We start from the raw sequence: 20213 nt of genomic DNA on the forward strand, positions 1-20213 counted from the left end.
CCAGGATGCGTGATGCAAGGGCACGAGAGGGCATCTCCGGCGGAAGGAACGCGTTTGCGAAGGGGAGAAAGGGAGCGGTGAGGATGGAGGCGTGGCAGCCCGGGGGCAGCGGGACCCCTCCCCTGCTCACCCCACCGCCACCCAAGCCAAAGGGAGCTTGCCCTGTTCCTGCCCCAGGGCCTTTGCACGAACCCCCACCCTGCCTGGAACCGCACTCCCTCTCCCTCTCTTCAGGGCTGGCACCGTCTCATCTTCTGGCTCAGCTCCTGCTCATTTCCTCTGGAGGACCGCCTGCACCCCCACCACCCCCCAACCATCCCAGGTGAGGTCGGTCCTTCCCCCGCTCTCCTGCCCTGCCAACCACTGCTGCATTATCTTCTTGCTGAGGCGTTGATTTCTGCCTCTCTCTGGGACGCCAGCCCCGGAAGGGTCAGGGGCATGCCGGCCTCCTTTCTCACCCTGCACCTGCAGCCTGGCGCCCAGCACAGGGCCTCTGAGGGGCAAGGAATTTGGCCTGGCCTAGAGGGTGGTCTAGCCTGGCCCAGAGGGAGGTCTTGCTCTAGTTTCTGGAAGGTGATCGTACCCGATAGGATGTCTCTGTTTAGGGAGGGGGCTAACTGCACCCAAAATTCTTAGAGTGGGGCTGGCCACGCCAGAAAGACCAACCCTATGATTCTGGTGGTCTTGGGTCATGTCACCTGGAGAGTGAAATCAACCACATGGCAACCAATCAATCAACCAACCAACCGATCAGTCATTTAATGGAGCACCGATAAGGTCTCTGGCCCCGGAGCTTCCCTGGTTGGCAATACTCCGTGTGCGCTGTCACCCGTCACTGGGAGGGGCCGAGTCTGGACTCCACGGGGAGAAGAAAATGGTACCATGTGTCCGGACCCCTCCTGGACCCCGCCCCATGCTGGGCTGATTTCACTCTGTATCTCCCCCTGCCCCCTGCTGGGATAAACCATAACGGGGCTGTAACAGTTCGTGAGTGCTTCAGACACATTAATGAACCTGCGGGCAGCTGTGAGGACCCCTCGAACTAGCCGTTGGCGTCAGAAGTATGGACGGTCTTGGGACTGTTTGGAGACCCGCTAACTTTGCAGTTGTCCCAAAACTTCCACAGCCATCAGCGTCCACTGAACAAAGGAAGAGGTCGGCAGGGCCAGTGCGGGAAGGGCCCTGGTCCCACCCAGCAGCTGATCTACCTGTTTACACCTCAACATCGCCAGGCCTCGGGCCACCTGCCCCAGAGCCTGGTGGGACTGGCCGGCAAATCTGCAGACCCAGCCAGCGTCCTCTTAACCGTGTGATGATAGCGCAGAAGCGGGGGAAAGGCGTCGGAAGAGACTGAATTCCACCAACCTTGCTTTTGTCTTCAGTTCTGGCTGCCTGTCGACACGCCGGGTGCCAGATGGAGGAGCCTGGGGACAGATTCCCAAGAGGGAAGTGTTAGTGTTATTTCCGGAGATGCAGGGGCCGTGCGGAGTGTCAGGAGGAGGGAGCTGGCGTCCACACTCGGACCCTCACTCCCCTTCGTCTGTGCCGGAGTCACAGGTCAGGGCTGGGCCTGGGGCCGATCACGGGGGCTCACAGCCCCACCGGGAAGGGGAGGACATGAAACACACAGGAAACGCCCCACCACGAGCTGATGCTCCCATGGGGTCTCTCGGAACCCCGGGCGCCCAGACGAGGCTTCTCCGAGGAGGGGGTCTGCGGGTGGCTTCTATTCAGAGGCAGGGGAGACAAGAGGGGCTGCCGTGCGACCTGCACCAGCTCCTCTCTGTGCGGGTGGGCAGTGGCCAGGCCCAGCCATGGGCGCAGTGGGGGGCCGGAGCCCAGTGGGACCTGCCTGGGGAACGAGGGCTTGGGGCAGGGCTCTCCTCGGGGACCCCCAGGTGGGAACCTTAGGTGTGGGGTGAAGATGAGGGCTGCAGGCTGGGGGCCCGACCCCGCGCTCACTCGCGGGGTGTCTGAGCTGTCTCGCTCATGCCGGCCCCGCCCAGCTTCCACAGCTACAGGCGCCCCCCTCAAGGTAACAGGTCACCAAGCGTCCCAAGGACCCCAAGGGCCCTTCTCTTTTCTAATTCAAACTCGACCTCCCCGAGTCTCAGAGTTTTCCCACCTGCACACAGGGCCGACAATAACCCTACCTGTTCAGGCCTTTAGCAGAATTTAATATAACTAAATAGGGGTAATAACTTCAGGGCCCAGAGCGCTTGCTTCCCCCCTCGGGCCTCCCTGAACCTCAGCCCGGCCCCCTTTCTCCCTCCGTCCACCCGTACTCCGCTCACGCACCCTCTGCGGGTGGCCACGGCTGCTGTGTCCGCGTTTACATCCACCGCTGCCAGGACAGCCCATGCCCCGCGTGGAGGTGGGAGCCTTGTCCATCCCATTCTCACATCCCCCGAACAAGCCACACAGAGTGGACGTAGTAGGGGCCCGGCACACAGCAGGGGCTTCAACGTGTGGTGGCAGGAAGGAGCTGCACCCCATTTCCGCCTGCAAAGCCTCCGGGTCACGTGAGTTAACGCCGGGGAAGGGAACTTATTTCTGCTCCTCCCTGGGAAAATATCTGCTCCAACCCGGAGCTCCCAGAGAGACCGGGCCTTGGTTGGTTTGTACGTAAGCTTTTCTTTTTTTAAAACATTGTGTATGATTACAAAGGTAATCGCTGTTTTTTTGATTAAAATTTAAACAAGCCTAAAAAAGAATATATAGGAAAATTAAAATCATCTGTAACCTCCTACCCACTTTGGGTCGGGCTGTCTTGCAGCGTACACATACATATTAAATACAACGTAGGTACACAGTTTTGTATCCTGTGATTTTTGCTTAAAAGTGTCTTAGTATTTCTCCACGTAATTAAATATCAAAACTGTAACTTTAAGGGCTGCATAATATTGCATCGTACGGATTGACGAGAATGTCTCTATCTGCTCCTTGCCTGTTAGTTCCAAAGTTTTATTTCTAAATAAAGTTGCAGGGAGGGACTTCCCTGGTGGCGCAGTGGTTGAGAATCCGCCTGCCAATGCAGGGGACACGGGTTCGAGCCCTGGTCCAGGAAGATCCCACATGCCGCAGAGTGATCCCACATGCCGTGCTCCACAACTACTGAGCCTGCGTTCTAGAGCCCGTGGGCCACAACTACTACGCCCACGTGCCACAACTACTGAAGCCCGCGTGCCTAGAGCCTGTGCTCCACAACAAGAGAAGCCACCGCAATGAGAAGCCAGCGCACCGCAACTGCATCGAAGAGTAGACCCCACTCGCCACAACTAGAGAAAGCCCACGTGTAGCAACGAAGACCCTACGCAGCCAAATAAATAAGTAAATTTATATTTAAAAAAAAAAGTTGCGGGAAGTCCATTGTACATGAGTTCCACCCCATCTCTCTGATTTACTTGAGGGCTTCCTAAAAGTGGGGTCTTGGCTCAGAGGGTGTGGGCATTTTTTTTTTTTTTTTGCGGCACGCGGGCCTCTCACTGCCGTGGCCTCTCCCGCTGCGGAGCACAGGCTCCGGACGCGTAGGCTCAGCGGCCATGGCTCACGGGCCCAGCCGCTCCGCGGCATGTGGGATCTTCCCGGACCGGGGCACGAACCCGTGTCCCCTGCATCGGCAGGCGGACTCTCACCCACTGCGCCACCAGGGAAGCCCGGGTGTGGGCATTTTGAAGGCTCTTGGGGCATCTTGGCAATTCCCCAGTTTTCGCCCACGAGCCAGGTAAGACGCCCGTTTCCCCCAATCCCCACAGCATGGGGATGTGTCCTTCCTTTTAACCCTCGTCCACCCAGTGGGAAAAATAACATCAACGCGTTATTTTAATCTGGGTCTCCCTGATAATTAGCGAGAGTCAGACCCCCCCGCCTATGTTCACTGAGTCTGCAGACAGGAAGGTGCGTCCAGGGCTGGGTGGCAGTGCTGGTATTTGGCGGGGGGGCACCTCATCTCCCTCGGAGGCCAAAGGGCTCTCCGGGACCTCTGCTCCTTGGAGCTTTTGCTGCATGGGATTCAGCCGTCAAATACGCCCTCCTGGAGCCCCAGCATCCAGGTGGACCAGGCAGAGGGTCTCGGGGTGTCAGTGCAGGGCAGGGCCAGAGCCCCAAAGGGGCCCCTCACCGTGGGACTGTGGTGCTCCGTGGAGTGGGGCGTGAAAATCACCGACCGGGTCTGAACCCCTCTGGCACAGACTGGGAAAGAGGCTGGGAGGCGACGGGATGGGCTGCGACATCCCACAGAAAGTCAGGGCAGGTCCCGCGTTAGGAACAGGGAGCCCAGAGCCATGAAGAGCATCTTTGTTCTGAGACTGGGTCCCCTTGATGGCCAGCTCGTGTCCCCAAGCTGCCGGCTCGATGCCACTGTGCTAGGCGTCAGTACGTCCTGAAGGTGCCACTTACAGTGGGCGTGGGCGCCTCGGGCAGGGTGGCCCCTCCCCACCCAGACGTACGTAAAGGACCCCTTTCATAAGCTCTCAAGACTGAAGAACAAGAGGGGACGCTGGGGACCAGGCAGTCCTGGCTGACGTCACCCCACGAGGTTCAGTCTCAGAAAGGGAGGCCTGTGTGACACACGGCCCCAGAAGGACGCCGGGTGAGGTCATCCAATGGCCCGTCTGGCCCTACTCAGCTTGCCTCCAAGGTCACGGAGACACTGACGTCCTTGAAAAGACAATGTGACTACAGAGACAGGGGGTCTCAGCAACTAACCCATCCCACCCAGGCCCCTCGGGGAAGGCCTTCAACCTGCGAGCCCAGTGTCAGCGAGGGCACTGGGGAGCCTCAGCCCCACCACTGACTTTGCATCTAGGCCGCTGGCCTGTCTTCAGCAGGAATCCTTCTCGGCCTTTCCTCTTGGTAATTTTCCATCCACCCGCCCCCCCACCAATCCCCACTCCCTCCTTGGCTATAAATCCCCCGTCCTTGTGAATTCGGAGTTGGCCTGACTCCCCTCCCACCTTCTGCCATGTCCTGAATATACCGTCTTCCTACCGTTTTGACAAGTGTCCAAATAATCTTTCTTTATCAAGGCTTGGGAATGAATAAGCCACAGGGATGGGGTGGGTCTTCAAGCTGATAAAACTAAGTGTAGCTCGAAGGCGAACTCCTAGCACCCCGGTGAATAAACATGTAAAGCAATAGCTGGGTGCTCCGGTCTGAGTGTTGGTGCAATTTTTTGAACAAAAGCAGGAACGAGCTGAACAGGGTCACTGCAGGAGGGAGGGGGCAACTGGCTGCCACCTGCTGCTTCTCCAGGTCTGGTGGCCACAGGACGCCTCGCCTTTATTCTATTATTATTTTTATTTTAATGGTGAATGGGTTGGGGATTTCCCATGAAATGCCACGAAATGGGTTGGAAGGTTGGCTATGTTTTTCTCCAGAACTCTCTTTACCGACACTTTGGCGACTCCCTTGACCAGGAGAAAAGCCTCAGGAGCGGCCCGTGGTCTCCACGCTCCCTCACCAATCAAGGGAGGGTAGTGCGGGGGAAAGCCCTGAGACATGGACCCTGGGCTGTGGGGCTTTCAGGACAGGCTTGAAGCGACCACAGACCACATCCACTCCCGTTTGGCTGCTGGGACCCAAATTTCCAACACTCCTGCATCTTGCTCCTGAATTTGGCCTTTCTCTTATCGCGTCCATCTCAGGTTCACGGACATCACGTGGATGGACGATGCAAAACCGGGCAGGCTGTCACTCTGCCGACTCTGGCGGGTGCTCCGTGGGGAGAGCCTGCTGGGCCCTGGACCCCCATCCCTGCTGGGGGGCGGGGTTCCCTAACTAGCGGGAAAGCTCGCTGACACGCCAGAGCATACCCGGCACGGGGCGTGGGCCCGGGGGCCGCCTGTTTGGTGCCCTCGGGTCCCGAGCGGCACGCTCTCCTTCTTACCTTGCAGATACATCTCCTCGCCTTCCGCGAACATCCGGCCGCACCCAACACATAGCGCACACAGAGGGTGGAAGTGCTTCTCCCCCGCCTGGAAAAAGCACAAAGCACAGGTGTTTCTGCTCAGGGCACGGCGTGTCCTCACGCAGGTGCTCAGGTGAGGCAGGAAGGCGGGCTGTGTGGTGGAGAGCCCACACTCAGGGGGATGGGACGGGACCGGTGGTGCCCCAGGCCGTCCAGGGTGTGTGAATGTGGCCCCTGCCCGCTGGGGCCACGCCTGGGAGCAGAGACCAGCCTCCGGGAGAGCAGCTGTGTCGCCAGCTCCTCCCGGCTCAGTGGTGGATGGGTCTGCCCCACCCACAAGGCAGAGTGGGGGCCAAGTCCCATGCACCTCTCTATCTTGGTGGGGCGGGGAGGGAGGACCTAACGTTATTTCCCCAGATGGAGGGACAGGACAGGTGGGGTGAAAGTGATAGATCATTTTCTTTTTGTCTCTCTGTATCGCTCAGTTTTCTCAAGGAGCGTTTTGCAGTTTTTATCATTCTTGAAACCCATTCAAATCGATTAAAATATTAATACCGAAATAACCAAAACAAAGGACATTGGCAAGTTTGGCTTATTTCTACACGGTGTCTTCAGGATGACTGTACACTGGCCGTTCCTTCACCTGGGCTGGGTGTGGCTGCAGCCTGCTGCTAGATGTGGATGTAACCCCCTCACTCTTTCCTGAGATGCGAAGGTTAATCACCGCTCTCTGAAACTGAATTAGTAATACTCTCCTGAATCAGTAAGTAATGGGGTGCAAATTCATTACAAGCACCTCACTTTCCTTCCCCTTCCCCACCGGTGCCTTCGGTGCAAACCAGGCCCGAGGGGACCCCTGAGTATCAGGGAGGAAGAATCCGGAACAGACTCCCTTCCTGCGTAGGACCGGAGGTGTCAGTCTGCGTGGCCCACACGTGTCTCCAGGCAAAGGGATGCTTGGGGAAGCGTGAGAATGCCGAGTGCTCAGTCCTGCCGGCTCTGCGGCCTCCGGGCCTTTGCACCTGCAGCCCCTTCCACCAGGACTGCCCTTCCCACTCTCGCACCCGGGACCACCTGGAATGTTCCCGATCTCATCTACAACGCCACCTCCTCTTGGAAGCTTCCCCTGATTGCTTCCCTGCTCTGGGCTCCCACAGCCCCATTTTCACAGGGTTTGACAATTATTTCGGGTGAGTCTTCCCCGCTAGACAGTGAGCCTCTGAGGGCAGGGGGCCCCTAGTCTCAGGAATCTATCTGGGGAGCAGGTCACATTGCAGCACTGGGCCCAGGCAGAGTGAGGGTGAAGCTGCCACTTCATCCTTAAAATGCCGAGCGGTCAGAGCAGCTCCGTCCTTGAGGTACAAACAGGGGATTGGAACAGCGCTGTAGCTTTAATAGAAACCACCTGCTATCAGGTCCCAGGTGTCAACTGAGGACTCACGTGCTTTAACCATTGTGACCTCTGACCTGTCCTCACGCCTTCCTCAGGCAGGCACCCCCTTCACTCTGGGTCGGGGGGACAACCCACCCTCATGACATCAAACAGCAGGAGTTCTGTGACAGCCACTTGGGGGAGAAAGCACACACTGTTGTCTACACGGCATGTCTACACGTGAGTCAGGTGGAGAGAGAAAGCCGTGGGGACAGTCTGTAAGAGGACAGGCTTGAAACCCCAGCCCGACCAATGAGAATTAAGGCTGAGCAGAGAAACAGCCCTGTGGCCACTGCCAGGGGCCGGCCCAGCGTCCACACTCTTCCCTCTGGAAAGCACCCCCCAACCCAGCAGCTGGCAAACGCCCCAGCAGCGACGGGGACACCGCTTATTTCTACAGGGAGAGGCAAGAAGCCGCTTCACACACTGACTGGTCTTCATCCTGTGACAGCCTGTGAGGTTCATGACTACCTTTGTTTCCACCAGGGCACAGAGAGGTGGAGGAAGCTGAGCAAGGTCACACAGCAGGAGGGGGTGGAGCCAGGCTTGGCGCCCAGGAGTCTGGCCTTTGTGGCCTCTGTCCCCAGCCGGGAAGGGTCCCTGACTCTGTGGTGTGCACCCCATGCCCACGCACCCCCAAACCCCACACCCTGAGCAATCAACTTGGAGGCCTAGAACAGACTCAAGGCCGAGGAAGGAAACCAGACACCGAGGAGCCGATTCCATTTTTACAAAGTCCAAAACGAGGCAAATGAATCTATACGGTCAGAGGTGGTGGCTGCCTTGGGGGCCCCAGGGGGCTGTTTGGGGTGCAGGGTATGTGTTTTCTTGGTCTGGGTGCTGGTGGCTTGGGTGTGTCCAGTGTGTGAGATTCATGGACTCTTCTGTGTGTTACATGCCAGTAAGAGAGTTTTCCCACAGAAGTATAAAACCACAGAAGAAAACACGGGTATATTTTGCTGACCCCAGATTTGTCCGTGGATTTTCGGATATGACACGGAAAGCGTGAGCCGCAACAACACAATAGATAAGTTGGACTTCATAAAAATTAACAACTTTTGTGCATCAAAGGACGTTATCAAGAAAGTGAAAAGACAAACTACAGAATGGGAGACAATATTTGCAAATCACAGATCTGATAAGGGTTTAGGATCAGAATATATAAAGAGCTCTTACAGCTCAACAACAAAAAGACAAACAGTCCAGTTAAAAAATAGGCAAACGGCTTGGACGGACATTTTTTCCCCAAAGACGATACAGGAATGGCCAAGAAGCAAATCAGAGATGCTCAGCATGACTGTCATTCAGGAAAGGCAAACCCAAGCGACAATGAGACACCACCTCACACCCACGAGGGCGACTGTAATTAAAACAAAATGGAAAATAGCAAGTGCTAGTGAGGATACGGAGAAACTGGAACCCTTGCACATCGGCGGTGGGGATGTAAAACGGTGCAGCCACTGTGGAAAACACTGTCAGTGCCTCCGAAAGTTAAGCACAGAGCTACCACACAACCCAGCGACTCCACTCCTAGGTGTTTAGGAAAAAGAGAACAAGAGAGATAAAAACCTGGGTCCACACAATGACGCGCACGTAAATCTTCACAGCAGCGTTATTCCCAGTAGCCAGAAGGTGGAACCCGCCCAGATGTCCAAATGTGAGTGTGATAAACACAACGGCAGATTATTCAGCCATGAAAAGCCACGTGGGGCCCCCAGGATGTCTTATAAGGACACTCGTGTCCTTACAAGATGAGACAGCAGAGCTCTCTGCCACGGGAGGACACAGGGAGAAGGTGACAATCTCCAAGCCAGGAACCCAATGCGCTGGCACCTTGATCTCGGACTTCCAGCCTCCAGAGCCGTTGTTTAAGCCTCGCAGTTCATAGCACAGCAGCCCAAGCCGACTGAGACAGGCTCGTGAAGTCCAAAATAAAAGTGTCCTCACCCCTTGCATCAACCCCCACTGCTGCTCTGCTCTGTCTCGCAGTGGCCACGGTGGCCGGGGCGTTCCACGTGATCGGAACCCAGCAGCAGCCCCTGCTCCGTCAGAGCCCTTTCCTCCCTACAACTGTCCTAGAAGGGCCTCAGTCATCTGTGCCGTCACCCCAGCCCCCAGCCCGGGAGGCAGCGCAGCCCCCTACCCAGGTGGGACTCAAGATGGCGCAGACTTTAAAAGTGTATCAAAAGCCCATGAGCTTTTGCGGTGCGTGGTTTGGAAACAATGTCTTGTGCCTCTGACAAGCGGCTGTCATCTTTAATCAGACAGAACCAGGCTCGTTAGGAATGCAGCCTCCGGGGGCACAGAGCGAGCGCTGTTCCTCAGCGGTACCCAGGCAGAGTGGAGGGCACTGAGCGCGGCCCGACCGTGGACATTAGGGACCGGCCTGGCAGTGTCTCTGGGCTGCAGAAACCGCCTCCCCTCCCTGCAGAGATGAGCAGCCAACCCCTCCCCCCTCCCCCAGCTGTGGGAAGCACGGAGGGATGGGCCTCCCCTACCCCATCGGAAGCGGGCACCCCCTTTTCCTCCCTAAAGCCATCCATGGCCTCTTCCATTCCCTGGAGAAGCGGCTGTGCCTCCGCCTGCTTTGGGGCCCCCCCCGGGTCCCCGCTGCAGGGCGCACATCCCCCAGCCCAGCTCCCAGGGGCTGCTCCTGGCACAGCCCCCAGTTTGAAGCTTTAGTCTCCTTCGTGAATGACCAGAACTGGAACCGGATCTTGAAAGCCCTGATCTCCAGGGCGCACCGATCAAATGAAATTTACCGAGAAGCTAATCAAAATCTGTAGCAGGAAGGATGCAGTCGGGGGAGGGGGGAGCATCTGGCAGCCCTCCCAGCTCTGTGCCATGTCAGCAAAGACCCTCCCCAGAACCCCTGACTCAGCCCTGCCCCCTCCCCATTGCTGACGCCACAGGCCTCGGGACAGGCTCGCTCTGGGCTCGGGGTCTTGGGGGACCACATGGAGGCTGGCGTGGCTCCCTGACTGTGTTTGGGCTGTGTTCCTCTCTCTCCCCCAGCTCCAGGATTGGGGTGACCGCTCCAGGACTAAGCCTTGTCCCCTCGTTCTCTGCTGTCCCAGGCCCTAGAGCAGAGCTGCACGCAGAGGGGCTGTCCCATAAAGATGTTCTGAACGAGAAAATGGTACCCGCCAGGCATGCATTACGGGGTCCTAGAGGACAGGGGGGTTCTGACCAGTGAGTGTGGGAGCAGCGAAGTAACATACTCCACCTCCGGGTACGTCAGCTATCAAGGCTCTGAGAAGTCCTGCAGTAAGGACGTGGGTGTGGCGCCCTTGCCGGGCTTCCTCAACCCAGATGCCCGGGAATGTGCTGAGGGACCGATGGTTAAGAACCAGGACAGAACACACTGATCCTTGCTGGGTGCTGAGCAGGACGTGGCGTCAGGCTGAAGGCAAGTCCGCGTGTGTCTCTGTGTGTCTCTGTGTGTGTGTGTGAGTCTGTGTATGTATGCGTGTGTATTTTTGTGTCCCTGTGTGTGTCTCTATGTGTGTGTATCTGTGTATTTGTGTGTCTGTATCCGTGTGTATCTCTGTGTCTCTGTGTGTGTCTGTGTCTATGTGTGTAAGTTTGTGAGTATTTCTGTCTGTGTGTCTTTGTGTGTGTGTGTGTCCGTGTGTCTGTGTGTCTTTGTGTGTGTGTCCGTGTGTCTGTGTGTCTTTGTGTGTGTGTGTCCGTGTGTCTGTGTGTGTTTTTGTGTGTGTGTGCGTCCGTGTGTCTGTGCGTGTCTTTGTGTGTGTGTGTCCGTGTGTCTGTCTTTGTGTGTGTCCGTGTGTCTGTGTGTGTCTTTGTGTGTGTGTGCGTACGTGTGTCTGTGTGTGTCTTTGTGTGTGTGTGTGTGTCCGTGTGTCTTTGTGTGTGTCCGTGTCTGTGTGTGTCTTTGTGTGTGTCCGTGTGTCTGTGTGTGTCTTTGTGTGTGTGTGTCCGTGTGTCCGTGTGTGTCTTTGTGTGTGTGTGTGTCCGTGTGTCTGTGTGTGTCTTTGTGTGTGTGTGCGTCCGTGTGTCTGTGTGTGTCTTTGTGTGTGTCCGTGTGTCTGTGCGTGTCTTTGTGTGTGTGTCCGTGTGTCTGTGCGTGTCTTTGTGTGTCCGTGTGTCTGTGCGTGTCTTTGTGTGTGTGTGTCCGTGTGTCTGTGCGTGTCTTTGTGTGTGTGTGTCCGTGTGCGTGTCTTTGTGTGTGTGTGTCCGTGTGTCTGTGTGTGTGCACATGATCCAGAAGGATGACGTCTAAATGCTAACGGTAGTTTTCCTGGGTGATGACATTCATTATAGATGATTTTTCTTTTAGGATAAACAGGTATTCCCTCTGAGAGTGTTTTTAAAATAAACACGTTCATTAAGTTTTAAAAAGGGAGTGAGAAGCTGGGGTCTTGGGAAGCTGACTTCACCTCTGTCCTTAGGAAATGCCTTTATTTGTTCGGAACTCAGGGTTTGTTTTCTCCCAGTGATAAAAGTCCTGCTGGCTTAGGAGGGTGAAAAGTGCCAAGGAGAAAAGAAAAGAGGAAGAAATAAACACACCAGCGTCGGGAGTCGCAGGAGAGGGTCCATTTGAAATGGAGAAACTATCAGCTGGCCGCCCCCCTCCCTCCAGGGCTCCTCCAGGTCAGGCAGGGGGACCCCTGCCACCGTCCTCACCGGGAACTCCGCCCCCAGGCCAGGCTGGGACACAGTGAGCCTTCAGGAAGGTGAGTAGTGGATGGAGAAGGGAAGGAAGGGAAGAAGGAGGGAGGGAGGGAGGGAAGCACAGAGGAAGGAACAAAGGGAGGGAGGCATTAATTAGTGGTCCCAGGGGGACCCTGGGCTTCTCGTTACCATGGAGACAGCCAGGCTGCAGGAGGCAGGTGGGGCTCAGACAGAGGCCCCGCCAGGGTTATAAGGAGGATGGGGCTGGCCAAGACGCACCCCATTCCCCGCCCCCGCCCACCTGTTCCTGCTAATACTGTGAGAACCAGTAGAGAACAACGTGATGGCAGGGACTCAGCCAGGGACCCCCTCTCACTCAACACCCCCTCCGCTCGTCCAGCCCTGGGCTGGTTGATCTGCTTAGACCACCGTCCCCTGGCAATGCACAGCCACCTTCCAGCTCTCTCCGTGGAGAGACTCCATCCCCAGGAGCCAGCACTGCAGCAGGGCTGCTCCCAGCCCCCTACCTCTGCTCCTTGCCCTGCCCCCCCCACCCCAGCCAGCCAACCCTGCGACGGGGAGGGGGCTTGTGTCAGCCCCTCCCAGGTCCCCACCGGACCCAGGACGCTCCCGGCATGGAGCTGGCTCATCAGGACAGACACCCCAGGCACGCAGGATGCGAGACAACATGCAGTGGAGGATGTTAAATATTTCGAGTGACAGAGGGAGTGGGGGGAACTGCACTACCACCAAATGCACATCTCACGGGCGGGCGCCCAGCATAAGCTGGCACCGGGCCCGGTGCATGCAGACGCGCACAGATTGAGGGCTCCCGCAGGGGCGGGGAAGAGGCCCGGGCTGCTCCCCTACTCAAGCACCTTAGGAGGCAGAGCCGGGTGGGGTGGCAGGTGCCTTGGGGGCCTTGCACCTGGCTGATCTGCCCCGCTCCCTGCAATCCCACCCACCTGCAGCCAGTGTGGCCTCCCCATCGGCCCAGAGAGCTTCCTACCTGCACGGGGTCCTGGCGCCACAGCCCAGTCGGAGCAGTCGGCCCCTCGGCCCCTGTCTAGCCCCGCTCCCGGGACAGGCTGGCAGGAACAGGCAGTGTGACCGTGAGGACGGGGGCAGAGAGCGGGGGCACAGAGATGCCCTCACCCTCCAGCCAGCGGTCTGGATCCTTCTCCTTCTTTTTCAGGTCCTGTCCCCTGCCACCTGCCGGCCCTCAAGAGCCCACTGCACGCCCAGCGGGGTCCCAGCACGGCGGCTGCTCCCTTCTGTGGAGCCGGCTTGTCCCCGCCCGCCTGCCTGCAGCTGCCGCCTCGCTGGGGAGGAATCTCAGAGCTGTGCAGGTCCCGCTGACTCAACTGCCACACACCGCGGAGTTCGCCCGCAGGGGCGAAAACAAAAGCATTCATCTTCCCTGGGAGGCCCTTTATCCTCCAGCCCCCATCAGCTACCTCGTGGCCGGCGCTGAGCTGGGGGACACTCCGCAGACACGACCCCTCGGATCCCCGAGGAGGTTCTGGTGACCGGGCCGCCAGGGCCGGGGCTGGCGTGTCCCGCCCACCCCAAAGGGTGCCGGAAGCGGGCCAGGCTACAGTCACACACCTGTAGCGACAACTGCTCAGCCCACAGAGCCTAAGATGCTGCCCGCTAAGGCCATCGGGTATCACAGCGTGGCGGGAAACAGCACAAAGCAACACCTACGCAGGGGGCGGCCAGGCGGTCGGGCCAAGAACAGGCACCGGGAGCCCGGCTGGGCCTCCTGGGCTCGGCACACGCTCTCCCAGACACACAGACACGAGCCCACAGAGTGAGGGCACCAAGCAGGGCGGGAGGGGGCCGGCGCTCTGGGGAGCGGCTTGAAGAGACGGTGCAGCGGCTGGCGGACCTGGACAGGTGAGGGTGAGACTAGGTTTCTAGTCTCTTTAAACGGGGGCGACTTGAGCTGTTTCAACAAGCCACCAGGAGGATGCCTTGTGGCCCCCAGGGAGGAAAGGAGATGGCAGGGGAAGGCTCCAGAGGAGGCGGGCGGGGTTCAGACCGGAGCACAGGGCTGGGGGCTGTGGCTGGGAGGAGAGACAGAGCCTCCGTCAGGAAGGGCAGGAGCGGGTGGGGTAGAAGGTTCGCAGACAGCCCTGAGTGGCATCTGACCCTCTCTCTGTGAAGTCTTAGACAAGGTCATTGTGGCTGGCCGGCTGGGGTGGGAGGGCAGCAGCCAGGAGAGCGAGGAAGGTCTGGAACAGTCTTTTGGGGGAACAGAGAGAAACAGGCTTGAACTGCCAGGCACTGCGGCAGGTGGGGCCCTGGCCGGGGGATCCTCCAGAAGCCTCGGTGCTGCTGCCGGAGGTGGCGGCTGCCCAGACTCCCCCGGAGCAGGGTCTGCAGCAGGGTCTGGGTGAGCAGAGAGCCCTGGAGAGACGGGACGGCCAGGTGAGACGTCACCGTGGGGTACGGCGGGAGGACGCATCCTTCGTGCACGCTCGGAGGATGGGGGTACAAACATGAGGCGTGATCACCACCCCAGAAAAACATACAAGATATTCATCAGATGAGATGTCAAGTCTCATCACGTGACCACCCGCCCAACTCCGTCAGAAAGACGTGGAGCCCCCAGTGTAGAAACAGGCGATGCTGACGGAAGATAACTGAAATGCAAGAACTCTGATTGGCTAAAAATGACAAAGAAGACCCGGCACCACTAGGGGTGGGAGGGAAGCAAACAGCAGCGAGGCCCCCCGTTCTCCCCTATCAGCTCGACACAGGATTTCATAAAGATTACACCCAGGGTGGGAGATGGGAAAGATCGCGCTCTGTCGATAAGCACGTAAATCAGAACAAACTTTCTGGAAAGCAATTTATGTGTCAAGACCCTCACAAAGTTCATGGTTGTTGGCTCAGTTTCTACACTTCTGTGAATGAATCTTAAGGAAAACTAGAAATGCAATAAAAAAAGATGTTCATCTCAGTGTTATTTATCGTAGTAAAAAAGTGGAAAACGGTGCTATGTCCAACAATGAACGATCAGCCTAAAGCATTCTGGTCTACTCCTACAAGGAAATACGATGCAACACTGAAACACTCTTGTGTGCGATGCACCTGGAAATGTTATCTTGTGAGACAGATTCAATCACAGAGGACCCCACATAGTGGATGATTTCCATTTATATGACGCATCCAGAACAGGGAACTCTACAGAGACCCAAGTAGATTGGTGGCTGCCACGGGCTCAGGGTGTAGGGGAGGAACAGCTAAGGGGTACAGGCTTCTTCTTGAGGTGATGAGAACGTCCTAAAATGGACTGTGGGGATGGGCGCACAGCTCTGTGAAGATACTAAAAACCACTGAATCACACACTTTATGCGGGTGAATTGTGTGGTATGTGAACTATATTCCAATAAGGCTGTTTACAAAAAGACCCATAAAACACAAAACAAAAACATAGGAACCTACTAAATAGGACATGGGAGTTGAAAAAAATCAGGATATAATGTGTAAATGGTTTGATGCCAACTCTGACATGTGGGGAGAGAAAAAACTGGAAGGAATCCAGCCAAAAAGTTCAGCTAAATATGATCGCATGTCAGTGACTTCCCCCCTTATTTGTGCTTTGCAAACTCCCTACAGTCAATGAGGGTGTAATCACAGCACCCCCGCAGGGGCCTCTGGGCGTAGAAGGGCACAGCTCTGCACACAGCCTGGGACCATTCCCGCTGTGGCATCTGGGAAATGGGGAGATGGTGGGGAGGGCCTCACTGCCCCTGGGTGGGTGTGGCCACCCCCTTCCCCTCCCCGCTACCTGGAGCTGAGGCCCTGGGGCAACTCTCTCCCTGCAGCTCTGATGTCAAGTGTAATTTCAAGAAAAGCAGCTCAGTGCTCAACGTGCAATTCACCAAGGCATTCCGCGCCCGCTAGGGCTGGGCTCTAGCTGTGGGGCGGGCAGCGCAGGAGTCCTCGGGGATGCGGGAATGCCCAGCCCTTCCTGGCTGGCCTCCCCGACTCTGGCCTCAAGTCCAGCCTCAGCGGCAGCCTGAGGGAGCTCTCTGGTATGCAAATCCGACCCAGGCTTTCCAGGGTTCAGAAGCCCTTGTCTGGGAGGGTGGCCTGGGCCCCGCAGCCTCAGACCCCAACCTGTCTTCCCACCCCCAGAGGCTGCTTCTGTGACCTCCTTGGAAAAGGCTCCCAGGCCCCTTGGCTGGGTCAGGGCCCCTCCTCTCCCACTGCTCTGCCCCCTCCCCACCCCCCAGGTCCTCTGGTTACCTCTGCCCTCCCCAACAGACCATATGCTCGCCGAGGGATGGCCCATCCACCCGTCCCAGCGCAGAGCCCAGGAGGGGCTGCAGAGTGGGGTGGGGGGGCAGGCTGGGCCAGAGCATCAGGGGGGTGGGTTTGGTCCTGTGCACCCCATGGAATTGATCCTACTGAACAAATGTAGTAAAGTGCATAACACGTGTTATTTTCACAAAGGGACACACCCGTGTAACTACCACCCAGACCAAGAAATGCACCTGTCAGCACCCCAGAAATGCCCCAACCTGAAATCGCTGGGTGACCTGTCCACCTCTGTGGACCCAGCCCTGCCTCCCAGGCTGCCTTTGCAACCCGCCAAGCCTCAGATTTCCCATCTAGATGCCAAAGGGCTGAACCAGGATCGCAAGTTCTTCCCACCTCTCTGTCAATGTGTAAAGGGCACAGGTGAGAGAGTGTTGCAGGGAAGTATTCCTGGAGGAGGTGGCACTCACTGGGCAGACCCTGGAAGGTGCCCTCTGGCAGAGCTGGGAGGCAGAGGCTCAGGGGTGCGGGTTCCTGCACAAACATACACCCCAGACGCCACGAGAGGCGCCTTCTTATCCTCTCTGTTAACTCCTAGGGGGCAGGCAGACCCCAGTGCCCAGAGAAGACCTTAGAGCGGGCGAGTGTCACGCCTGCAGCCTCCAGGCGGGCCTCCTTACCTCCAGCACGTGCCCCGTGATGTACTTCTCACAGCCATCGCAGCGGATCCCGAACTTGCTGTGATAGTCCGCCTCACAGTAGGGCAGCCCATCCCTGCAACAGAGCCGCCAGTCAGGACGGCGGGGGCACCCCCGGGACCCCCAAGCCCTCAGAGTCCTCGCCAACGAGAGCGGCCACGTCCAAGGGGCAAACGCCCACTTCCTCCTACTCTGGGTAACAGCACAGCCCTTGAACAGCGTGTATGGGGCACTTATGGGCACCAGCACGGCCCCTCGGTCATCAGGGCAGCCCCAAGAGAAATACCACAAAGATCGTTCCATTTCACAGGTGGACAAACTGAGGTGCAAGAGGTGGGGCCGCCTGCTCAGGGGGCGAGCGAGGGCTGGCGGAGGGCTCCAAAGGCTGAGCGCAAGGAATCAAAGCTGCGTCTGGGAAATAAAAGACGTGTCCGCAGACGTGGCTCTTCCTTCCAGTTCATTCTGTCAGATGTTTAACAACCGGGGTGGGAAATAGTCTATTTACGCATTGGGTGGCTTCCTGCTCATTCTGAAAGGGGTCTGGGGCGCTGGAGAAAAACGTGAGCCGACAAGGGGGTGTGACAAAGCCGCCCACGGTGGAGACCAGGTCTGAGGGTGACAAGATGCCAAGTGGCAGGCGTGCCTTGGGACCGACCCTCACCCTCCCGGGCGTGGCCGGGAGGTTCCTGCTCTCGAAATCCGAGGGGCGAAGGGCATCAGGCTGCGCAGGAAGGAGCGACGCGTCCGCGCTCCCCGCGCGCAGCAATGGCGGGCTTCCTACGCGCCGCGCGCGTGGCTCGTGGTTTTGGGAAATTGGGACGAGCGGGACACCTCGTGGGCACCGCTCATGAATATCTGGGCAGCCGTGGGCGGGCTGCTTAAATGCCGAGCCCCCTTCACTCAACTGTAAGGAGAAGCTGGTTTGCAGGTGGTGGACGGAAGACAACGCAGACACAAGGCCTGGACAGTGTCTGGCCTGCGGTCGGAGCTCATTAATTATCACTATGGGGTCAATGCCACGGGACGAGTGGCAGTGACGGTGTCGGAGGTGGTGCCAATGCTTCCTGCTGGGCAGCGGTGAGTGAACAGGCTTGCACTCAAACGCCCAGAGTCCCAGCTGTCACTGAACCCGTCTGGGCCTCAGCTTCCTGGCTGTAAAGTGGGATCGGTAAGTGCAAGGTCTAAGGGAGACAAGGTATGGCCGGCACCTGGCACCCGGTGGCCATCGCCAACCGGGGCTGTCCCCCTGGCCCCAGGTCCAGCCCAAGGGGACTTGGACGTGGAGGCGACTGGCACGGGGGGTGCAGGGTCGGGGGCGTTACTCTGGTGCGTCATCCCCCCCCCCGCCCCCAACCCCGCACTGCTGCAGTTGCCGTGTGAGCCCCAGTTTGGTTTCGATGTTTGCTCAGCTGCTAACAGAAGGTGAGATTTCTCAAGCTGTTGGGAGACTGCAGCTAGTGGCGCCCTCTTTTCCTCAAAGCTCAGGACCTCGTCTGGGTCACACAGATGATGGCAGGAGGGGTGAGGTCCCGGTGTTTCTCTGCAGCCTCAGAAACGAAGCAGCCCTTCCTTCCACAGGAGAGGGGACACGTATATTGGGCCCTTAGGGTCCACCTTCAAATGCCCTGACCTCAGGGCCCCGACCTCTCCCCAAAAAAGGCTGTACATGCAGCAAATCCAGGAGGTTCAAAGATGACGTCTCCATGGCAACACCACCACGCCCTCATCATGAATTCCGGGCTGTTCCAGAGGCTGCTGAGTAACACACACGCTGTGTGGGTGAGAGGGGCTGCAGCGCTCTGGGGGCTGGGCATCATTTTGTTTTATTTTAAGTGCTCTGTCCCCAAGGCTGCCTTGGCGTGTCACTCACCCCTTCCCTTTACTATGACAGAGGCAACAGGTCCTGGCCCAAGCGGCCAGAAACCCCCCCAGCCTGACCCAGCCTGGACAGAGGCTCATCTTGATGCGGGGACTCTCACTGGCAATGTTTGATTTTGAGATAATTGTGGATCCAAACACAGTTGTAAGAAACGGGAGAGAAACCAGGACGGCCTTCCCCAGGTTTCCCCAAGGCTCACATCTTACAGAATTAGAGTACAAGGTCCACCAGGAAATTGACACTGGCACACGCAGCGACCCGATTCGGATTCCCCCAGTGTACACCCGCTCTCGCGTGCACATGCGTGTGCATGCATGTATGTGTGCGTGTTTTATTCTCTGAAGTTTTATTGCAGCGGTTTTTGACCCCAGTCAATTCCTGTGATGGTTCTATTCCCTCAGAGCATCAAGAACTAGCACAGTCTTTGATAGAAGTTGCCAGAAAAGCCCCTAACTGGCAGGAGGGAGCCGCTCTGCACTCAGAGGAGCTGCTCCTTCGAGCTCAGCCTGTAACCCTTCCCTCCCCGGTGCTGTCTGGGGGCTCACCTGACTCAGTTTCCTGATCTCCAGGGATGAGAATGCACCTGGCAGACCAGCTGCCTCTGCTCAGGGCCCGATCCCCAGAAGCTCCCTCCCCACTGCCTCTGGATAACGGTGCTCCCCCCGCACCCCAAACCAGCCACCGCTGCATCCTGAGTACACATCAGGGACCCTGTGTCGGCCAGCGGGAGCTGCCGATGGCCCCGCGGCAGAAGACAGGGCTGCGCCGTCACACCCGTGACACCCGAGCCCGGTCAGCCCTCTCTTCCTTGCTCTGCTGCCGGCCTCGGCTGACGTCCACTTTGCATCCTGCAGGGGGTGCAGGCACCAGCAAGGGGGGCGAATTCCACGGGCGAGGGTGACACCAGGGGTGGTGTGGGGAGGTGTTTTACAGGGTCAAAGGTGGGAGCGCTAAAGTCTCTGTCCCAGTGAACAGAAAGAGCATGGGAGTCTCTGCAAACCACACTGAGGACGCAAGGCTGGTAGGGAGAGGGGCCCGGCCGGGGCTCTTCCCCTGGCACAGACGGGACGAGCCCTGCCCCGCCCCCAGGTGAGAGGTCAGCGAGCCCCGCCCACTCACTTGCTGATATACTCCGCGTTCAGTTGTTTCCCGCACGTCTTGCACTTGAAACAGCCCAGATGCCAGTGTTTCTCCAGGGCCACCAGGGACTGGCCGTTTTTGATCTCCACTCCGCAGCCCTTGCAACCTGGAAGAAAGAACGGAGCACAGTCGTCATCCTCGTGGGTGTGGGCGAGAGGCGCAGGGTGGCGGCCCTGCACCGCTGGGACTACAGACACCCCAGGGGCAGTGAGAGCGGGCCTGGGGACGGGACAGACGGAACCGTCCAGC

At 57.9% G+C, this 20213-nt stretch overlaps 1 protein-coding gene across 27 annotated transcripts in view; it reads right to left on the minus strand.

Moving 5' to 3' along the window:
• The window catches only part of ABLIM2 (actin binding LIM protein family member 2), a 151597-nt gene that overhangs the window by 68794 nt on the left and 62590 nt on the right, over window positions 1–20213 (minus strand). For all 27 annotated transcript variants that reach the window (XR_007477089.1, XR_007477068.1, XR_007477069.1 and 24 more), the window contains exons 5-8: window positions 19944–20070; window positions 16928–17021; window positions 5888–5975; window positions 1366–1424 (exon numbers count right to left, since the gene is read on the minus strand). Coding sequence is in view for 2 of the 27 variants with exons in the window: in XM_033419482.2 (XP_033275373.1) it covers window positions 1366–1424; window positions 5888–5975; window positions 16928–17021; window positions 19944–20070 (368 nt within the window). In the remaining 25 variants the exon portion in view is untranslated. The remainder of the gene's footprint in view (window positions 1–1365; window positions 1425–5887; window positions 5976–16927; window positions 17022–19943; window positions 20071–20213) is intronic.

Source organism: Orcinus orca, chromosome 4 (genome assembly GCF_937001465.1).
Source record: "Orcinus orca chromosome 4, mOrcOrc1.1, whole genome shotgun sequence".
NCBI classification, from domain to species: domain Eukaryota; kingdom Metazoa; phylum Chordata; class Mammalia; order Artiodactyla; family Delphinidae; genus Orcinus; species Orcinus orca.